The 16,886-nt window shown below is 36.5% G+C and overlaps 1 protein-coding gene across 2 annotated transcripts in view; it reads left to right on the top strand.

The window, feature by feature from the left end:
* Prdm5 (PR/SET domain 5) overlaps window positions 1–16,886 on the top strand; it is a 133,962-nt gene that overhangs the window by 72,315 nt on the left and 44,761 nt on the right. For both annotated transcript variants that reach the window (XM_070022052.1, XM_070022051.1), the window contains 3 exons: window positions 39–196; window positions 11,358–11,451; window positions 14,249–14,409. In XM_070022052.1, the coding sequence (XP_069878153.1) occupies window positions 39–196; window positions 11,358–11,451; window positions 14,249–14,409 (413 nt within the window). The remainder of the gene's footprint in view (window positions 1–38; window positions 197–11,357; window positions 11,452–14,248; window positions 14,410–16,886) is intronic.

The following is a 16,886-nucleotide window of genomic DNA, read 5'->3' as shown; positions in this document are numbered from 1 at the left end:
TGTGAGCTTGTCTGTCTCCATTCGTTTTTTTTTAACAGAGAAACGGCCTTACAATTGTGAAATATGTCATAAATCTTTCAAGAGGCTCGATCAAGTGGGTGCTCACAAAGTAATACACAGTGAAGACAAGCCTTACAAATGCAAGCTCTGCGGAAAGGGGTTTGCACACAGAAATGTTTACAAGAATCACAAGAAGGTAAAACCTCAGGGATATTCTTTTCTTGTATTAATTCGATGATAGGATTTTTAATTGCTCACCAAATAAGAAAGTTTTTCTCTATTAGTGACATGCTATATGTCATGGCATAGCTGGATGAAATCTTGCTTGTACTTTATAACTACATTATGGATTTTATTCTGTACTTAAACTGTTCTCATAGCAAAATGTCACTTGATTTGACTTCAGACAGAGGTGTAATCCATGGTTGGTTGGCTAGCTTCTTCCTTTCTTCTTGCTTGCCTACCTTCCCACCTTCCTTTCTCTCATTCTCTCTTTCTCTCATTCTCTCTTTCTCTCTTTCTCTCTCTCTCTTCCTCTCTTTCTTTCTTTCTTTCTTTCTTTCTTTCTTTCTTTCTTTCTTTCTTTCTTTCTTTCTTTCTTTCTTTTCTCTCTCTTCCTTTCTTTCTCTCTCACTTCTCTCCTTCCTTTCCTCCTTCCCTTCCTTCCCTTCCCTTCCCTTCCTTCCTTCCTTCCTTCCTTCCTTCCTTCCTTCCTTCCTTCCTTCCTTCCTTCCTTCCTTCCTTTCTCTTCTTTCTTTTCTTTCTTTCTTTCTTGTACTGAGGAAATTGAACTTAGGGCATTGCAGTTTGGCAAGCAAGTGCCCTACCATTTGAGCCATGTCCCTGGTCCTTTCCATTTTGTTTTTCTCAGATAGTGTCTTTTGCTTTTGCAAAAGATTGTGATCACAGTTGTCTTACCTCTGCCTCTTTGTATAAAAGAAGGTGTGAACCATCATACCTGGCTTCCTTTTAAGATAGGGACTTGATAATTTTTTCCTTGGCTGGCCTCAAATCACAGTCTTTGTATCTTTCCCTCCTCAGTATCTTAGATGACAGGTGTACACCACTGTGCCTGGCTTGATCCCATTGTTTAGGTTCTGAGATAAGAAGCAGGTCATCAAGATCAGAGGTCATGGACTTGATTTGACTCAGGGACTTGCCCAGGCTAAGCAAGTGTACAAACACGGATCTGTTCCTTCAACACACTCTGAATTTATTCTTCATCTGGATTGCTTCCATATTCATTTCCTTAAGCTGCTTGGTACTTGCTTATTACTTCTTGCTACAAACCTTCCTACCAGGTAAAATACCCCAAATCCTAACTTTTATATTACTCTTTAATATACCAAGTGAATTTCCAGTGTTCATGTAACATTATCCCACATGCATCTTCTCCTGTCGTTCAGACTTCTAAACCATGACCTCAACTTCTCTTTCCAACATTTTATTCTATTTTCTGCATCAAGCACACTTAAAATGATTCAACATTTTCTTTTACTCTGCAGACGCACTCTTGCTTCAAGGTTTTAACTCTTGCTTACAGTTCTTATACTTTACCTTTGTAAAGTATATTATAGTGTATATTAGTGTATATATAGTGTATATTAGCTTTTTGAAAATCTATTTTGTGTCAAGATATAGTATTTGAACTGGGATCAGGAAGTGTGTCCAAGAATATTCAACATATTAGAATTACTTGTAAAAGTATTTGTGAAATGGCAGATACTTGCTTAACTGAGTTTGGTTGAAATTGATTTATATGCTGCTAAATTTTATAAATAGAGAAACTGATAAATTGCTAGATTCTCTACAGAAGTTGTTATTTTTGGATTTGTCATATTTCATGGACCTTGAAGTTACATCAATATTTATAGGGGACTTTTTGAAGATAGTACTGTTATTTTTGAAATCATTATGATCTGCACTTTAGCTTTTGTCCAAGAAGAAAGAGAGAAGGTAGACTTAGCAAAGAATAAACACGATTTGATTGATAGTGTCTTCAGTCATCTCTGCCTCATTTCTGGCTTACTGCCCTCATGTTTAACTCAAGCATTATATGTACAGAGGCAGGGCTGTATTCATTACTGCAGTCTTGGAATTACAGGACTGTAAAAAATTATCTGGCGAGTTTCCTGTTCAGTCTCTGGAACCCTCTTGCTCCTTTCTTTGATGAAACTGATCTACCCACATTTATGAGATTTTCACAGTTTGGCTTATGTTATATGCCATATGGGAATTTGGCAAAGGAATTTTGCACCATTTTTCATACTTTTCAGCCATAAATCATATGAAAGTAATAATGATGTCTTGGGAAGGACAGAAACCATGATGTCTGTTGTTTCCGAAGTGGAAAGCACATTCAATCCTCAGCCTAGAAAAATGTGTTTCCTACTGTGTTATGTTTGGTATGGTTATGTGAAAATGTATGAACTATTCGCCAAGAATCAGCCTTTTCTTTCATCATGATTCATTAGTGGCTACTTAAAAACCTGTAAAATAAGGATATGCAAAGGAATCAGAAAAAAAAAAAGAACATTAAGAATGTTTGATCATCCTATAACAAATCCTGTTATTTTAAGTAAATTATTAACTGTTCCCTTGGTTTGGTTTGTTGAGTGTGTTCCCTCTTAAAGTTAACTTTTGGCATGTTATTATACTTTTTTGTCTTCTTTTGAGCCTATTCTCTCTTTTAAACATTGAGATATTTTACATGAAAGGATTGTTATCATTATTATTATGACAGTGAAATCTTAAACAATTTCTTTTTGTTACAACTTAGTCTCTCCTTTCATCTTCTTGTCAGGTATACAGGCTCAGTAGTTGAATATTAGCTTTTTGCTATTTCATTCTTTCTGACATTCATTGGACCTAACAGAGACGTATCGTATGGTTTAGCTAAAATAAAAGTAATGTATCTGGATCTACCTATGTTTTGATGATTTAAATCACAATTGGACAGACATTGCAGAAGCAGGGGGCAGAACCTTGTCAATGAATCATCACACACTGTTTTCTTCCTTATTATCCAATTTAACACAAAGCCCGTTTTGGAGGAGTTGTGTGTAGGGTACCCTCTCCTGCGGTGGACCAAAGAATCTTGCTTTGTGGAGCAAGCAGTATAATTGCTTGATCATAGAAATGAAGATAGAAGAGTTTTCCTTGAGGAAATCACAGATAAACTTCTTGGGGACAGGAGCTGTTTGAATAAAAAGCCTTCTTCCCTGGCCTAGAGATTTACGTGGAAATCGAATCACAGCTTGGAAAAAATTGAGCTTTCTCAGTATGCTTCATTCACTCATATCCAAAAATAATTTGTGGATCTTGAAGTCAATTTATTGAGTGATGAATAGTCATTAAAACTTAAAATAGAGCCAGGCACTGGTGGCTCACACCTTTAATCCTAGCTACTCAGGAAGTGGAGATGTGAAGATCACTGTTTGAAGCCAACCTGGGTAAAGTCCCTGAGATTTTTTTAATACGTCTTTTATTGTAAAAAAAAAACTGTACAGAGAGATTACAGTTACATGAGTAAGGTAATGAGTACATTTCCTATCAAGTATTGTTACCTCCTCCTTTGTTTTCCCCTACCATCCCTTCCCTCCCACCTCCATAACTATACTCCCCCCCACCTAAATTATAAAATTCATTTTCAACATAGTGTCTCGTACATCTCATTGTTACAATGGGTCATCATGTAACCCTATTTAAGCATTTTGTTTTTTCCCTTCCCCTTCCCATATTAGAGAAGTGCATATACAAGATGCAGGGCACCGGCATCAAATACAGTGAAAACAGTGGTTATACCATGGGGGAGAACATACAAATAAACAAAAATCACATGGTACATTATAAATATGTTAGAAACAATAGCAAGAAAGAAAAACCACTTGTGTCCCTATCTTGGGTTCATTTTGCTTAACATCATCTTATCTGGTCATTATCTCCAATAAACTACTCGGAAAAAGCCAGAAGTTGCAATGTGGCACAAGTAGTAGAGTGTTAGCCTTGAGCAAAAAGAAGCCTAGGGATAGTGCCCAGACCCAGAGTTAAATCTCTGAGACTGGCAAAATAAAATTTTAAAGACCTCATGAAATAGTACAAGAATAAGTCATTTAATGACAGATGTATACATGTGCATATTAGATTTTGATAAAAAAAGTTACTTCTTTGCTCATGGTTCCACAATGTGAAAGAAGTTCTAGTTTTTTTCTGTGGCATTCCATTAGATTTTAAAGAAAATTAGGGGTCTTTCTCTAAGATCTCAACTTAGCTTCTAAAACCAGAATATGTTATATAAATTTCATGTGGTCAAGAAAATCTTAAACACAGCTTAAGAAGAGGTCAAGCTGGAGACTTAGAGAAGTCAATTGTTACACTACAGCTGCCCACCCCTTTCTTTTGCAGCTCTCTTGGTTATGCATGCTCAGAGCAGTCTTTGCTCATTCATTCCAGGTATGATGTACAAAATTACCCATTTTGGTGCCCTGGATACACTTCCACAGTGGTTTGATGCTCAACTTCTTAGAGTCATGCAAGATTTGAACTTGACAGAGTAACTGATAATAGGGGACTTATCTGATGCTCATTTTTGAATGGCAATTTTGTAATTTATGGGTCTTTTCTTTTTTTTTTTTTTTTGTCGGTCGTGGGGCTTGAACTCTGGGCTTGGGCACTGTCCCTGTGTTCTTCAGCTCAAGGCGAGCACTCTACTGCTTGAGCCACAGCGCCACTTCCAGTTTTTAGTGGTTTATTAGAGATAAGAGTCTCATGGACTTTCCTGCCCAGGCTGGCTTTGAACTACGATACTCAGATCTTAGCCTCCTGAGTAGCTAAGATTACAGGCGTGAGCAACTGACGCCCAGCACACATGGGTCATTTAAAAAATTGTTTCATGTTTCTTTTTTTTTTAATTGAAGGAAATCAAATAAATGAAAGAAGGCTAGAAAAAAACCTTAGATCAGGAAGAGCCATATATGCTGGTGGCTTGTCACAGTAGGGCTATGAATTTCCTCTAGCAAAGGGGGGGATTTAATATGAGGGAGACAGGGAGCTTTACCAGTACCAGCGTGTCTTCTAAATGCACCATGATGTCATCAGTCTTTAATTGTGAATGACCCTGATGAAAATAGTATTTGGTACATGGGGCTAGAATCACATGAATGTAGTAATTATCATATATTATGTTAAAGGTCTTTGGAAACATTTTTGAGACATTTTAGTGGTGCTATAAATAGTGTAACACAATGTCTTAGGTTTTTTCCTACATCTGTAACAGTAATCAGGCTTGCTGCAGGAAAGGAATTGTATATGGATGCATATTTTATGGACTCATGCATGTATTAATCCAGTTGCTACTTTGGCAGACATTGGTGTCATCACTGACTTGGCATTTGGGCAGGGGATGTTCTATAGCTCAAGGATCACTTAATTCATAAATCACTGGGAAGTTTGGCACTCTTTAGAGATGAAAGATTTAAGGATAAAGCACCTTTAGAAAAGCTGAATCTCATCTGGTACGTACAAAATACATTCTAGCCCCAGAAATTCTCTATACGCATACACTCATACACGCATTTTACTACTTTCTTAAATGGGATGTCTTCTGAGGGTCTTTGTATGGATTAAACACATGGATTTTCTGCTGGAGTTTATTTCTGGTCTTGCCATCCTAATCCAAATAGTGTTGTTGGTAGCTCTTTGTGACAAAATGTATTTACTCACCTGGCTGGGTACTGCTAACCTACTACTTGGCCAAAAGCCAATAGCATATTTTTACACGTTTTTCTCTAGATTTGGGGGTGAAAAATGAGGAAGAATGATTTAGCTAGTCTATAGTATTTTGGGAAGATAGAAGAAATTATGTGATCCAATGTGCATTTTTAACACATTTCGGTACTGTCTAGTTATTGTAGAAATCCAAATATCAAAGAAAGATGGGGGTGGAGATTGATGAAAGTCGTGACACTGATCGAGATTCATTGTATTCACACATTGCTTTGTTGAATGGCAACTTCTGTGTACAACTACTTAAAGATAAAAATAAAATAAAAAAGAACGAAGATATGAGGAAAGCAATGATCAAATACTGCTTTCTGATGAAAGCCATTCCTGATGTTCTGTAGAACATCTTCCCAGATTCTCTTTGCCATTACTGAATATATACAGCGCAAGTAGTCTTCTAGACATGTTTTGCTATCCACACTCATACTGATATTCTTAATGAAATAAAATATATAACACCCATTATAATTAACCATATGATATATTTATGATTATTTAGGAGTTTCCTCAAAATATTTCTCCCAACACTTGTCAGATACAACTATTTATGTGAAATAGGCTATTCAGTGAGTTTGCCCACTGTCATTTTGTCTAGAGTGCCGTCCTGACACTCACAAAATGTTTGCTCCCAGTTACATCATGTGAGGTTGCTACGTTCTTACACTTTAGCTATTATCGGATGGGCTAGCACTCTCCCACTTGAACCACAGCTCTACTTCTTCTTCTTCTTCTTGTTCTTGTTCTTCTTCTTGTTCTTGTTCTTGTTCTTCTTCTTGTTCTTGTTCTTGTTCTTCTTGTTCTTGTTCTTGTTCTTCTTCTTCTTCTTCTTCTTCTTCTTCTTCTTCTTCTTCTTCTTCTTCTTCTTCTTCTTCTTCTTCTTCTTCTTCTTCTTCTTCTTCTTCTTTCTTCTTCTTCTTCTTTCTTCCTCTTCCTCTTCCTCTTCCTTCCTCTTCCTCTTCCTCTTCCTCTTCCTCTTTCTCTCCTCCTCCTCCTTCTCCTCTTTCTCCTCCTTCTCCTCCTTCTTCTTCTTTCTTCTTCTTTCTTCTTCTTCTTGTTGTACCTAGAAATAAAAGAGTCTCATGGACTTTCCCACCTGGGCTGGCTTGGAACCATGATTCTCAGATCTCAGCCTCCTGCGTAGCTAGGATTATAGGTGTGAGGCACCAGCATCTGACAGATACTTTTAAATTTATTTTATTTTATCTATGAGTTAAATCTTAATATCATATGAAATCGAAAATACTTTATATTTCTAAGTTTAGCCTCTATAATCTAGCTTTGAAATATTCCCTGCCTACCAGACATTTTTTTGTATTTTTTAAAAATTATCTTTTTTTTATTGTGAAAATACCATACACAGGGGTTACAATTACATGGGCAAGATAACGAGTGCATTTCTTATCAAGCATTGTTCCTCCTGATCTTTAAGGAGCTATATAAAGGGGTTTCAGTTCAACATATTGGTTTACAATACAGTGTCACCCCTTCCATTGTTTTTTCTCAACTTTCTCAACCTCACCTGCACCTGTCCCCTCCAGTAGCCTGGTTTAGACATATCTTAATAGGCATTGGAACATTTCCAAAATTGAACCCTATGTCTTTCATTCAGATTTGTTTCCCACTAAGCTCTTTCGTGTACCCATTAATGGCCTATCCATCCTTGTACTGCTTAGGTTACAAATATTGAGCTCATGCATCTTTCCTCCTTTGTGTGGCTCACGTTTCATATTTACACCCCACTACAAAATCTACTGTCTTTCATAAAATACCAGTGTCTGGTGTTAGCCTTAAATCACATATTCCTTGGTTAACTATTGCAGCTTCTCCTTTTCTGTTTTCCTTGTATCTATATGTGTACTTAACAGAGTTGCCACAGTGTCCCGTTAAATGTCAGTCTAGACATACCTCTCATATGGCCAAAACTTAAAGAGATTTTATATTTCTCTTGGAAAAAAAGAAAGACAAAGTTATATAGTTCTCAACTTGGCTCTTCATGATTGTTTCACTCCCACCCACCCTTTTCCCATTTCTCTGATTACATCTGTTCTCTTCTCTGCCTTTTTCTTGAGTCCAGTTAAATGGCTTCCCTGGTGGTACCTTCATTGGTCACCCACTCTAGCTGGGTCCTGGTAGCTCATGCCTGTAAAGGTACTCAGGAGGCTGCAATCTGAGGATTATAGTTGGAAGCCAGCCCAGGCAGGAAAGTCCCTGAGACTCTTATCTCCAATTAATTACCCCCAAAAAAGTCCTGAGCAAAAACATCTCAGGGACAGGACCCAGGCCCTGAGTTCAAGCACCAGGAGAGGAGTGCATGCATGTGCATGTGTGTGTGTGCGCACGCACACACACACACAAACACACACAATACCTGCTCCTGTTCCCTTTAGCCATTAATTAAGTCTCCCTTCCCTCAGTTGTCACCCTTTCCCCTAGAATTCTCTTGATTTCTATTTAAAATTACTACCCCACTCTGTATATATACAATGGACATTTGTCCATGGAGGGGCTTCTGGGTTGATGCCATATTTTGGCTATGGTAAACAATTCTGCAGTGAACACGGTTGTACTGTTAGCTTTAGTGTGGTCCTGTTTGTGATCTATTGGATTAAGGGCCTAGGAGTAGAAACTGGGTAATAGGGAAGCTTTATGTTTAGTTTTTTGAGGAACCTTTAAGGAACCTTCATATTGCTTTCCAGAGTGGTTGAACAAGTTTACAATTTTACAAACAGTGTAGTAGAGTTCCCTTTTGGCCACATGTCAGTCGGCATTTATTATTGTTACTTTTCTTGATTTTGGCCATCCTAGCTGGGGTAAGGTGAGACCTAATGTTGTCTTGATTTTCATTTCCTTTATAGCCAAAAATGTTGAGCATTTCTTCATGTGTCTATTGGCCATTTTTACTTCTATGAAGTAGTTTCTCTTTACATTATTAGCCTCCACTTATTAATTGAGTTCTTGTTTCTTTAAAGGTTTATTTTTGATGATTTAATTTTTTGAGCTCTAAGTATATTTTGGATATGAGGACTTTGTCTGATGTATATATAGCTAGTAAACATACTCTCTCATTTTGTGGGCTTTCTATTTTGCTTGTTAGCTATGTCCTTTGCCTTGTGGTATATATGCACAATGGAATTCTACTCATCCATCCAAAAGAATGATATTGTACAATTCATAAGGAAATGCAAAGGCTTGGAAAAAATTATATTTAGCAAAGTAGGCATAACCCAGAGAAAAATAGGCCGCATGCTTTCCCTCATTTGTAACTAGAATGTGCCTATAAATCTACAAGTAAACACATTGGGTGGTAAGCAAGGGATTACAAATGAATTAACTGCAGTTTAATAGATTCTATGGAGAGCACAAACAGTATAATTATTTAAACAGACTTAAGTCAACAAAATAAGTGGAAATGTGTACTTTCAAGAGGGGGTGGTAGAGGCAGAGGAAGAGGGGTAGAAGAATTAAAGGGGAAAGGGGAGACAAGGCAGACAAGAGTCTATTGTATTTACCACAGAATTGAGAAATATAAGGGAAGGGGTGTGTTGAAGGGGTGAAGATGTTCAAGTGATGACAGATTAAGATGCATTGTGCACATAAACTGCTTTGTTAAGTGGCAAAGAAATGCAATACATAAGCTAAAAATTAAAAGAGGGAAGGGGGTGGGTTGGGACGGGTGGGTGAGAATGTTGAAAGGGGTGACATTGATCAAGACACACTGTATTCATAAATTGGCAACTCCTTTGTACAACTATTTAAAGATAGTACAAATATTCAGAAACTTAGCACTCTAGTTTTTGGAAATGTCCACTACCTTCTTTGCCGATCTTGGTAGCATGTATTAATTCCTACTATAGACTGTATTCCATCATTTGCCACCAGTGTCCAGGCTCCTGAGTAGCAGGAGGTTTGTTTTTGTTGTTCACTGCTGTATCCCAGAGCTTATGTAATAGGACTAGCACCCATAGCCCAGGCCTAGTAGAAACTCATGTGAAGAATGAGATTGTCGGAAGGCTGACCTTTGATTTTCTTTTGAAGTTTTTGCTCTCCTTATTTAATGGGTCATTATTTCTATTGTAAATGTTTTCTTTGCTTGTCACCAAATAGTTTTTTATTAAGTTTTAAATTTAAATTTAAATGTTAATCTGAGTATTTTTTCATGCTTATGTTTTTCTCCATTCAGAGGTTACTTAAAATGTACTCATCTGCTTGTAGAAGTACATTTAGGATGTTATTCTACATTTAAAAAAATAGCAGAATATACATATTGTTTTAGAAGTGAGCAACGGATCCAACTTAATTTTCTTCTCAGATGTTAAGACAGTAGATGTTATTCTATTCTCTTACCAGTTTGAAATGCCATCTTGTACTCAATGTTCATATATAATAAGTGTTTATTGTTATTGTGAAGGTGATGTACAGAGGAGATTACAGTTAGGTAAGTCAGGTAAAGAGTACATTTCTTTTTGGACAGTGTCACGCCTTCCCTCACTCTCCGTTTTCCCTTCCCATAATGCTCATATATTTTATGCAATGGCACAAACTTATTATTTTTTCTGTATTTTTTGTTTCAACTGTGTATTTCCCTATTCTAATTTCAATTTTGGGAACTCCATAGCACACCTGAATAGTGTTCATTTACTGTGATTTTCAATCTGTTTTCTCCATCCTTTATGTTTTCCACAACTGAAAACAAGCACAGTAACCCTTCTATAACAGATGTAATATTCGTGAGTAACACTGCATCCTGACTATTGTAATGTCTGTTTTAATTATGTATATTGTGACGTTAATATTCTTTGAATGAAGTGACTTTCCTTTGGATGATTCCTCGCAGTTTTCTACTACTTATATTTTAAGAACCCATCCTTTTATGCTTTAATGGAAGAAGATGGCTCAAATGTTTATGCACTTTCTGTTTTTATGGTTGTTTAGCATTAATGAGCTTTGATTGTCCTACTATCCATAGTAGAATTAGATTGTCTCCACCAATTTGTGCCAGATGGGTTTATACTGATGTATAATAGAAAACAGGTGAGAGAGCAGAGTCTTCCTGCTTTGTTGCTCCTGTTTTTTCTTTTGGGTTTTTCCCCCTTCTATTTGCTGATTTTTAATTATTGTTATTATTAAGTAGTTGTACAAAGGGGTTACAATTCCATAAGTGAGTTGCTCCTCTTTATGAAGTTTAGACCCAACTACTTTCTTGTGCTTGTTTTTGTTCTGCTCATAAAATGCTGTCTGTCATCTCCCTTTGAGCTTCACAGTGACCGTGTGGGCACATCAATAGCATTCTATTCACTTACTTACCCATTGGAATTGAATGAATGAATTGTAGTGAGTAGAGTAACATTTGACACTAGTTGAATATTTAATGGGACATTAGAATATTGAGATATTAGGAACAGGTATCAGATTTTTAATGGGTGTAAGAATTTGATTTCCTTCTGTGAACGAAGCTCATTTGTGCCACATGCCATGGTGGGCCAGTACTATAAGAAGAAGCATTGTACACTTCTTTGATCTGAATTTTGCAGTGATGAGTTCATGTGCCTTCGACGCACCCTGTCTTTCCTCCACAGACACACTCTGAGGAGAGACCATTTCAGTGTGAGGAGTGCAAAGCTTTATTCCGGACCCCATTTTCCTTACAGAGACACCTGCTAATCCACAACAGTAAGTCCCCATTTAGTCAGTGGGGAGCAGGGAGAAATCATCTCACGTTTTATTCTTAGGACCTTTGAGAATGTAGGCAGCCCAGAAGTGCACCTAGATATAAAATGAGTAAGTAATCTGCTGTTAAATGTAAAATGAACTTATATTTCTCCCGTTCATCTTTCCTTCCTATACTGTTGTTTTATTTTTCCATAATATAATTTATAATTTATACTTTTTACAAGATATCTCATATCTTCTTAATTTTTACTTGTATATATATACATATATATATACGTATGTATTAAAAGAAGAGACCTTAGATTCCGTAAGGTATCTGTGTGTGTGTGTGTGTGTGTGTGTGTGTGTGTGTGTGCGCGCATGCACGCGCTGCTACGCAGACTTGAACTCAGGACCTTCCCGCTTACAGCTGGTGCTCTCTACTTGAGCCAAGCCTCCAGTTTTTCAGTGAGGCATCTTTACACATTGTTTTGCCATAGACATATTTGTTCTCTTTTAACTGTAATGATTAAGCATATATGTCTGCCTCTGTGAAAACATGAAACTATGTGCTGTACTTGCAAGCCGGAGAGAACTGGAGTATATCTAACTTAGCACTTCTTTTGGAGAGGGATTGAGACTCTGGGAAGCCCCTGAGATTCTGGGTATTGCCATCCGGGCTTCTAGTAGTTGGGTATCTCTCCTACTTCCTGTGCTGCCTGCAATTTCTTACTTAGTGTGGTAGAAAATGAATTGTTAAGGTTTTGGATTTAGTTCTAAACATACCATCAAAGTCTAAACAGTTGCATTAACGCTATTTTTGGAATACTAAAAGTATATATTGATGACCTCACTGAAGGACTTAAGTCTTGAGAAGAAGAATTTATAGCTAAACTAATGTACTGTTTATTTTTTATTTTATCTATTTATTTTTGCTGATATTAAGGTGACATGAATTCAGTCCTCATGTTCTTGCTTGGCATTTTTTTTCACTTTAAAATATGGTTTTATCTTATTTTATAATTGATAATATAAGTATATATATGTATATATATAAACCATATATAAGTATATGGTTTTATCTTATTTTATAATTGATAATATAAGTAATATACATGTACATTTATTAATCTTATATTTCTATACAAAACACAGTCTATACTTTTATACTTATTTCTCCTTTTTTTGAAAAAATATTCTATTATATATGTGTATATTTCTTTTTTTTTAATTTAATTTAATTTTATTTGTGAACATACTGTATAGAGGAGTTACAATTACATGGGCAGGATAATGCGTACATTTCTTACCTTGCTTGGCATTTTTTGCTCATAGCTGGTGCTCTAACACTTGAACAATGCCTTCAGTTCTGACTTTTTGCTCATTAACTGAAGAGTCTTGGATTTGTCTACCTGGGCTAGCTTCAGACATGTATCCTCAGACTTCAGTTTCCTCTGTAGCTGGGATTACAAGCATGAGCCATTTGCATCAGGCCTAAACTAATTTTTTGGGGGGTGCTGGTCCAGGGACTTGAACTCAGGGCCTAAGTGCTGTCCCTGAGCTTTTGTACTCAAGGCTAGTGCTCTACCACTTGAACCATAGCTCTACTTCTGGCTTTTTGCTGGTTAATTGGAGATAAGAGTCTTGCCGGACTTTCCTGATCAGGCTGGCTTTGAACTGCATTCCTCACATCTCAGTTAGTATTACAAGTGTGAGCAACTGGTGTCCAGCTTCTAAACTGAATTTTTAATGTGATTCTTTGAAGTAGATGGTACAGTTAGAGATTTCCTTTACTTCCTTATCAAAAATTAAAGAGAAATTACATACCAATGGCAATTATATTGCTTGTTCTTAACTTTGTTCTCTACACACATAAAGTTCCTATGGCAGTTTAAATATTAAATTTCAGAAGAAGACAGTACAAAGTAATCAATCTTGCCAAATGACTGCACCTAGAAGAAATTTCTCTGGCCAAGTTGAAATGTGTAGATGAAAAATAATAAAGACAGTGAGCTTTGTATACAAACTGAGTAGTAATAATCTTGATGAAATGCAGTCTGCTTCCTTGTGCTTTCAGGTCCTCTTGTGTGCAACTTGGAGCAATTTCCAGTTTGCCTATACAGAAAAGCAGTCTGTTTCAGAAATAAAATTTCTTGTGCCACAGCGGGATTGTCCATTCCATTTCACCCTCATTTCATTTAAGAAAGTGTTAGGAGATGGATGGATTTTAGCATAAGGATTTAGGCAAGTGAACCAGATTTTAGCATAAGGATTTAGGCAAGTGAACCTCCTTCATCCCTGTAATTTATATGGTTAACTTCAGCCTGGTGATCAAGGGTTTTTGTTTTCCATGAATAAAATTAAATTTTGTGGACCAGCAAGGAATTTGTGACAGGAGGAAGCTAATGCTTTTCATTTCAGCCTATTGGTTTTCCTCAGCCTGAGAAATAAGATTTTCAGTAACTGTGTTGTAGACCGTGGTGTGTGCTATATATCTAATGCACGTTTAGTGACAGGCTTTGTATGGTGAAATTTGGCCAGGAAAAATCATCCTTGTTCATTAAATGAGCTTAGTGTAGAACTGTGTTAAAGTGATGGGAAAACCAGAAATGACTAAAGAAAAATAGAAATACTAGTCTTAGTCCTGAGTTTGAGCTCCAGTATCCTGCCTGGAAACAATAAATCAATTTAAAATACAAGTTTTTATGGTTACGAGAAATTGTTGGAAGTCCAAAGGTGATTTGGGTGGGAGGGAGTGAATGAATAGGTCTCTCTTGTTCTATCTTGAGTTTCTCTTACTTAAGTTTTCATCTCAAAGGTGAAAGAACCTTCAAGTGCCACCACTGCGAAGCGACTTTTAAAAGGAAGGACACGTTGAATGTTCATGTCCAGGTAGTCCATGAGAGACACAAGAAGTACCGGTGCGAGCTCTGTAACAAGGCCTTTGTTACGCCTTCTGTGCTTAGAAGTCACAAGAAAGTAAGTAGAAGCCTGTTGTGAGTTTGAATGACCCCAGGTTTGAGGTTCCCATTTTAACCATTATTTGATGTCTTTATATACATGTGTCTACATAGTTACCCAAAAGGACAATGCCTTTGTGTCTACTAGCTATTCACAAAAGGCTTGTTTCTCCATTGTTCAGGCTAGATATGATTTTTTTTTTTGCCCCTGAAGCAGAAACACAAAGGTAGATACAAATTTTTGTATAACCTTTAGCTTCCCTGGTAGGTGGGTTATAGAGAATACTTAGCAACCACATCTTATCAGTTGTTATTCATTGTTGAACTAATATAGATTATGTAAAATGAATATAATGAGTAATAATAATTTTAGTTTTCATAGCTAATACAGATGTTTATATGCAAATAACTAGACTGGTTCCTTCCAGGACTGGATCCTTCTAGAACAGGATCATTCTAGGACTGCGTCCTTCTAATACTGGATCATTCTGGAACTAGGTTCTTCTATGACTGGATCCTTCTAATACTGGGTTCTTGTAGGACTGGGTCTGTCTTAGTGCTTTATATTTACATCTCTAGGGCACAATAAAATTCCTAAAATGGAAGAGAAACAATAAATTTGCAGTACTTTTTATTTTCTTTTCAAACATTCATCTGACATTAATTAGTGATCTGTTTTCATGCTTTCTTGTTCATAGTATAGTTTAGTAATTTACTTCTAATGAATTTTATTTTATTTTTTTATTTTTATTTTTGTCGTTAGTGGGTCTTGAACTCTGGGCCTGGACGCTGTCCCTGAGCTCCTCAGCTCAAGGCTAGTGCTCTACTATTTGAGCCATAGCACCAGTTCCACTTTTTCTGCTTATGTGGTGCTGAGGAATCAAACCCCGGGCCTCATGCATGCAAGGCAAGCACTTTACCACTGAGCCACCTTCCCAGCCCTTACTTTTGATGAATTTTAAAGTTAGCTATATTTAACTTATATAAACAAAACTGAGTATGTTTTCCATCTTTTTATTAAGAGACTTAATGCCCTTTAGTCAAATTTCTAAGATTGGTGTGATCTTGACTCCTGTAAATAAACAATAGAATCTTATGACTATTATAACCGGATTTCAGAGAAATTAGTAGTGACTTCTTTGGAATAATCCAGTGTTATAATAGTAGATATATATGTAATAAATTCTATGCCTCCATCAGAAAGAATGACATTGCCCCATTTGTTAAGAAATGGAAAGACTTAGGAAAAATTATATTAAGTGAAGTAAGTCAGGCCCAAAGAAACATAGGTCCCATGGTTTCCCTTATTTGTAGTAACTAGTATAGGTTGAGGACAAGCAGAAAAGGTCAAAAGCTATGTACATATGACCATATAAGTTGATGTTAAGTGAAATGAACCCCAAGATAGGGACACAACTTGCTTTTTCTTTCTTGCTATTATTTTTAAGGTATCTAAAATGTGCTATATGATTTGTTTGTTTCTTTTGTATGTTCTTCCTCCATGGTATAACCCCTGTTTTCACTATACTTGAAGTTGGTGCCCTGCATCTTGTATATACATTTTTCTAATTTGGGGAGGGGAAAGGGAAATAACAAAATGCTGAAGCAAGGATACAGGGTGACCCATTGTAACAATGGAATGTACAAGACATTGTGTTGAAAATGAACTTTACAACTTGGGAGGGAGGGAGAGGGAAGGTATTGTAGGGGGAAAACCAAAGGAGGAGGTAACAATGCTCAATAGGAAATGTACTCTCATTACCTTACTCATGTAACTGTAACCCCTATGTACCCTATTTTTACAATAAAAAAACTAAAAAATAAATATAATACATGTGTAACTATATAAATATATATAATTTCTCAACAACTGTATACTAATCAATAAAGATTGACCATGTTTTGCCCCTTCTGTAAAGAAATGTGAAGACAGGTCTGTTATGTGTCAAAATTACACACACACACACACACACACACACACACACACACACACACACACACACACACACACACACACACACACACACACACACACACATACACACACACACACTACTTTCAAGTGAACTGTAATGTGGACCTGAGAGTAATGGTTTATACTGAGATGGAAAGGGCATGGAATTGTCGTGTAAAAGATATTGTAGTTCAAATGGAAAATGAAATGGTTGTCCAGTGCTGAGTCCAGAAGACGTGTACTCTAGACAGTGCCCTTGGTTGGCTCACCATGACAGTTGATTCAATTTGTTGCTCTAATTTCAATATAAATTCTTTCAAGGAAAAATGGTTCTGAAGGACTAATTTACTGGGTGTTGTCTAAGGACTCACTTTACATGGCTCTTTTTTGAAATCACGAATAGGACTGTACACATTCAAATATAGATTATAATATAAATATTCCAAGTTTTAAGTTAAATATCCACAAGACTGTGCAAATAATTAATGTTAACTGTTGATTTACTATGCAAGATGAGACTAAACTGTATGTGAGTGTTCACC

This window comes from Dipodomys merriami, unplaced genomic scaffold (genome assembly GCF_024711535.1).
Source record: "Dipodomys merriami isolate MVZ:Mamm:240054 unplaced genomic scaffold, mDipMer1.0.p SCAF_15, whole genome shotgun sequence".
Taxonomy (NCBI): Eukaryota; Metazoa; Chordata; class Mammalia; order Rodentia; family Heteromyidae; genus Dipodomys; species Dipodomys merriami.
The sequence above is the reverse complement of the archived record's forward strand: the minus strand, read 5'-3'. Positions and strand labels throughout refer to the sequence as shown.